At 34.0% G+C, this 6056-nt stretch overlaps 1 protein-coding gene across 1 annotated transcript; it reads right to left on the reverse strand.

Annotated features, from left to right (window-relative positions):
• Window positions 1–956: 956 nt before the first annotated feature.
• LOC145092087 (mitochondrial thiamine diphosphate carrier 2-like) lies at window positions 957–5096 on the reverse strand. Its single transcript, XM_079029980.1, has 8 exons — window positions 4856–5096; window positions 4378–4527; window positions 3585–3701; window positions 3378–3489; window positions 1909–2036; window positions 1671–1823; window positions 1455–1598; window positions 957–1360 (listed from the first exon to the last, which is right to left on the reverse strand). Exons 2-8 carry the CDS (start codon window positions 4492–4494, stop codon window positions 1142–1144), a joined length of 990 nt encoding a protein of 329 aa, XP_078886106.1. The 5' UTR covers window positions 4495–4527; window positions 4856–5096; the 3' UTR covers window positions 957–1141.
• Window positions 5097–6056: the final 960 nt, after the last annotated feature.

Genomic DNA, 6056 nt, shown 5'->3' on the forward strand with positions numbered 1-6056 from the left:
AATTTCATTAAAAAATTTATTTTCCATTAAACTGTAAAGCTATAGGACCATTCATGCTTTATTGTTTTTAATTTAGTAAAAGATAATAATATACCGAATATGATCACAAACGATACATTTGGGATGTAAAAAAGTCTCGTGGGGGCACAGTCTCGTATGGGGGTATTTACTGAAAAAAAAAAACAAAAACAAAAAAAAAACACAAAAACAAAAAAAAAAAAAAAACTGGAGACTGGAGCAGGGGCGGGAGTAAGGTTAACTCCCGTTTTAATTTCGGGGGCGGGGGTTGGCAGTCCTGTTCCGGAACCCCCATAGGGGCCTCGTTAATGAATTATATATATTTACATATATTAATTATATAAATATATTAAACAATAAAATGATTTTTACATACCAAAATTCAACAAAAAAAACATATTTTTAAGTTGTTTATAACATGTAAAATTATGTTATAAATAACTATTTGTTAACCCATAAAATAGTTTATTTTAACTCAAACAAAAACTTCTTTTAACAAAAATAAGGTTAGCCCAAAATCAATTAGGGACGGGAGAACAGGTCCGGGGGTAAGAAGAGGAATTTGGGGGCGGAGGCGAGGATGGAAAGGACGAAGATTTTGGGGGAAGGGGAATGGGGAAATTTTGGGGACGGGGATACAATCCCCGTCTCTTTTGCCCCTGTTGACATCCTGCGATACATTATAATCCGAACTTAACAAACATATTTTCATATAAAATAGAGTGTGGAATTGCACTATGTGCCCCTTTTTTACGATTTCTTAGTCTAAATCTTGTCTCAATATCTGCTTCCTAAAAAAAAACATAATTGTAGTTTAATTACATATATTGTGTCAAGCCAAGTATGGATAACTAGTCTTAGATCATCATAGTTTATATAAAGCTTATATAGTTTAAATTCCTATCCGTCTGATGTTATTATTATTATGTAGATCTTGATAACATAAGAGATTGATTTGTATTATGTTAAGAAAATGAAGCATATATTCGTTTCCTGAAATTACAAAGCTCTATCGAATGGGATGGGATGGGATGGGATGAATGAAAGTATAGTTTATTGAGGCTATAAATCCCATCAGAATCCCTTGACTTTCCACTTCTACAAAAAAAAGAATTATAATTTATCAACTCAAAACAGACTCCACCCAATCCGACGTATACTCGTAAGCAACAAAAGTAACAGCACCAGCAGGTGCAGCTTTCACAATGGATGGCACGATCCCTTTGTAAAGCCCAGCCCATCCCTCTGTCCGCATGATCCGTGAAAGCGCATCGTACATGTTCCTATACGCCTTTACCTCAACACGCGCCCCGTATCTCGGATGCCTTTGCAATCCTTCAATCTGTATATTATTATTATTATTATTGTAATTTCATTCCAACCCCCCAACAATTCCATTTTATCATATTCAACCAATTTTTTTTTTTTAATTTTACCTGAAACCGCTTCTTCACAACATCAAGTGGATGACAAACAGCCTTGGCACATGACCCTGCAGCAAGCCCGCAGAGAAAAAGCTGAAAGCTTGACAGGGACTCTTCGGCACGTGTTGGATCCGATAGCCCGCGTATGTTCCATGCCTAATCAAACAATATCTTATACAGTAATAACTTAAGATGATACATAGTCTATTACTATTATTTATTTATTACCATGGTCCAACGTTTGAAGGTGTCATAAGTACCAAACTGCAACCCGGCATAAGGAATGATCTCGACTAGTGTAGGGGATAATCCAGCATACAGCCCACGAAAACCACGCATGTTCATAATGTCAACAAATGCAGCCCTCATATTCGGATATATCTATATATACATATATAAATAATACAACAGTTATTTTTTTTAAAAGGCGATGATAACTTATATAGATATAGATAGATAGATATACCTTTGGCTCCCCCTGTGAGGCTAAAATGGTTCTTAGCAGATCAAATGGATATGAACCAACTGTAGCAGCACACCCGGCTAGGGCCCCACTCATGAAGGACAGATATGGACTTAAATGAATGTGATCTTCTGCATGCATTATGTATTTCAGAGGTGTGAGAAAAAAAAATATATGACCAAGAAAGTCAAATATAATGCCTTAATCTGTGACTGATTTTAACAGTAAATAAAATACATATTTTTTTGGTCTGTATACAACTCCTGCTATTACTTAAAATTGACTGATTTTGAATGCAAAGTTTTTTTGTTCTGAAATAAAATGGGACAGTGTGCAGTTTTTTATGTTCAAATTGAAATCAAAGATTTTTTGGTTAAAATTAACAGATTTTAACAGTAAAAAAACACATCTTTTTTATCATAAAATGTTTGTGGCTAAAATACCCCCATGTTCATAACAGATTACAGGATAAATCAGTTAACTCTATCTAGATGAATTAATTGTGAAATTGCAGTATACCAGAGTCGTTTTATAATGTATATAAGCACAAAATTATTTAAAAGAACTCAGAAGAGAGTCTGCCTACTTTTGATGGATAGTTTTTATTTTTTTAATGTTAACAGTTTGTGACTAAAACACCCTTATGTACAGTTTATTTTTTTTGTTCATATTTCAATTTCCCTGAAAGACCGATACGCCCCTGCACTCAAATATGGCACAGTGCAGTAAAATGGGACAGTAGGTAATTTGTGACCAAACTACCCCTGTGTTGGGCTAACACAAGTTGTTCTTTTAATTTAGAAAACATGTATGGTGTGAGAAAAGTGGTTGCATGTTATAAATTCATCATTTTCTGTTTTAATGTAGCTTGATCTTTAGATTCTATCACCACTGCCACCTGGAATTCAAATTCATCACCCCAAATTCAAACGCACGAAAAAACCAATCAGAAAATTTCAAAATCATCTGCCAAATGCAAAAAACATGATTAAGCAATACTAAAAGTACATTGCTATAAGTAAAGATTTATCACTTTTACGTCTCTTTATACCATTAAACCATTTAAGGCTTTTGTCCCTTGATAGTGATCTTTACAGTTTATTAATGCATCTGCGTAATCTTTACAGTTTGTTTGTGTCCTATGTTCGGGTATTTACCTGCAGTAACAACACTATTTGGCACTTTGGAAGTGTTTTGTCAATTTTACCCTTGGTATGAGATTGCTTATTTTCAAATGTTCAGGTTTTCACTGTGTCATTCGAACCATAATACCCCCTCTACACTTGAAAGATTAACGCTTTTAAAAGTTTAAATGACAGTATACCCTTGTGAATCGAATTGAGTCACTATTACAGAAACTATATATATATATATATATATATATATATATATATATATATATATATATATATATATATATATATATATATATTTAGAGTCACTATTTTCAGAGATTAAATTTTGACACTGACCTGACTTGGAGGAGCCAGAAGCAAAAGTTTTGACTTTATGCAGAACCATGAACTGTATAGCAGTGTATGGCATGACCATGAGAAGAGCTGGGACATTACCACGCCAAAAGCCCTGAAAAGAATAAACTATAATATATAAATATAACTCAAACTCAAAGTAAAAAAATAAAAAAAAAGTATTCAGAGTACTAGTAGAAGAGCCCATACTGAAAAGCCTTCCTCTCTAAAGATGTCTTTGGATGCTTGAATCATTCCAGTATATTTCGAGGCCCCATATACATTTTTGCTAAGCAATGCAAAAGAAGTAGTCGGTTCCAGTTGAACCTGCAAATGTAACCAATAACATCTTATGTTCTCAGTTTTAACTTGATGTCATAACTCATAAGAAGAAGCCAAAAATCAAAATGCATAAATTTCTCAATTCAAGTATGATACAGTTAAAACTATTTGCTGATGATAAGATGATAAGGAACTGTGATTCAGTGTAAGCCCCAGAATTTTAAATGGATATTGTGAAAAGTATATGAATTAAGCAACCAGTACAATATCCAGTGCTTCTGAACTTAATGTAACAAAATAAAGGGACACTTGCATGACCAGATTTGTCATTGAAACTATTGGAACCCTGTAACATGCCTTAATCATCATCCCAAGTCTCATTATTATTACTAAGCCTGCTAAACTGCAATCACAATTTAATCAATTTTCTTTTAACAATGGCAAAAAGCATAATGGTAAAGAAAAATTATTGCAGATTCACAAAAGATGACAGACTGTAATCCTTTATTCCATCCATGATGATAGATTCCCCTAAAAGTGGAAAGTTTCTGAAAGTACTCTAGATTAGCAAGAAGATTCATGTTCCTATTACATGAATAATATGAACAGTTATAAATTATTGTTCTTTTATACCCCTTTATTGATGTTTCTACTTGTTCTTTTAGCTAATACAGCAAGGGGGTTTACAGGTAGGGTTCTGCAAAAAAAACGAAAAGTTCACCTGAAACCGGATTTTAATAACATCTAGTGGCGAAGTGACTGTCCGTGATATAGCTCCTGAGATAGAACCGGCCGTCGCATCAATAAACGCCCTTTTAAGTTGCCCCGGCTCTTCCATCTCCCCAAATTCCAGCACACCTTATGCTAAAACCTGAATATAAAATTGGCAAACATAAAATAAGCACACATTGCAGTCAATTAATATCGATACAAGATTCAGCCCTCAATCGAAAATTATTAGGGTAATCGTAAAAAGCATAAAACCGATTCGGATGAAGAGCGTTATCAATACGCAATGTTTTGTAAACGAAACGGGAAACGGACTGGACGGTAGATAAATTAAGATGAAATTGGAAATAATTACTTCTTAAAACAATAGAAACTTGAATTTCGGTAGAGAACCCGAAGCGATATATAATAATACGAAAGGATACAACAACGAAACTATGAAGTTGAAATCAATACGAAGTGAGGAATACCTGAGAAGGAAGAGCAGGGCCACCGCCATTGATTGTATTGAAAAGTGGATTGAAATGGAAGGTTGCCGCCGGGAGATGCGAACGGCGGCAATTGGGAGACACTAAAAAGAAGTCACGATTGGCTGCTTTGCGAGGCTACCGGAAAAATCAAGATTCGTTCCAATTATTAACAAACCAAATTTGAAAATTAAAATAAGGTTACATAAATCGCCTCGTAGGTTTTAGGTACAAATCTATCGTGTGCCATTTTTCAATGTCGATTGTCGACTATCTATATATACGTACGATATATTCCTATATATAATTCAAAACAATGTACACCAAGACATTTTCTTCTTGAATAGACATATGACATAAACGGCCCTCAATGTTTGATTTTAAATATATAAATCACCCTAAGGGTCGTTTGATAGTTGCTGATTGGGTTAGAGCTGACTGAGTTAGAAATGCTGACTGAGTCCACATCTGACTGAATTTATGCTGTTTGATTATTTATCTGACTGATTGTGCTGAATGAGTAAAATGACCATATTATCCTTATGTTGTTCTTTTGTGCTGGATAAAATAATTATACAAATAAAAATTATCACATAAAATCCAAATTAAACATACATAATTAAAAATCCAAATACAAAGTGTAATACAAAACCCAAATACACATTGTCATACATAATAAAAAAATATATCATTTAACGTGAACCATTTGAAATTAACTGATTAGCAATCTGGTCACGCAAAGTAGTCATATACTCAACGGTTTCCGAACCCCATTCCATGTCTTGTATGTTTTGGCCCTCACTTCCTCCACCTCCCACATTAGGAGTAAAAATAGTGTTTTGTTCAAAGTTCGTAAATAGGTCATCTTGAATATCGTATTTCTTTATAAAATTATGGACCGCGACACAGGCAATGACTATGTCTCTTTGCACTGGAAAAGGATAAGGAGCCATACGTTTTAAAATTGGAAATCTCGTTTTCAATACACCATAAGCACGTTCAATGTAATTTCTAAGTTGTGCATGAGCATGATTGAACCTTTCTTCCTTAGTTAAAGCTCTGTTTCTTCGAAAATCAGCTAACCAATACCTAGTATTGCGGTAAGGAGCCATAAATCCACGGGTGTTGGTGTATGCGGCATCACAAAGGTAATATTTATCTGTAAATGGGTGACAAATTAATCATATTAATAATATAGATAATA

The sequence above is a fragment of the Lactuca serriola genome, chromosome 3, assembly GCF_051521515.1.
Source record: "Lactuca serriola cultivar US96UC23 chromosome 3, Lser_US96UC23_V15, whole genome shotgun sequence".
In the NCBI taxonomy this organism is placed as follows: Eukaryota; Viridiplantae; Streptophyta; class Magnoliopsida; order Asterales; family Asteraceae; genus Lactuca; species Lactuca serriola.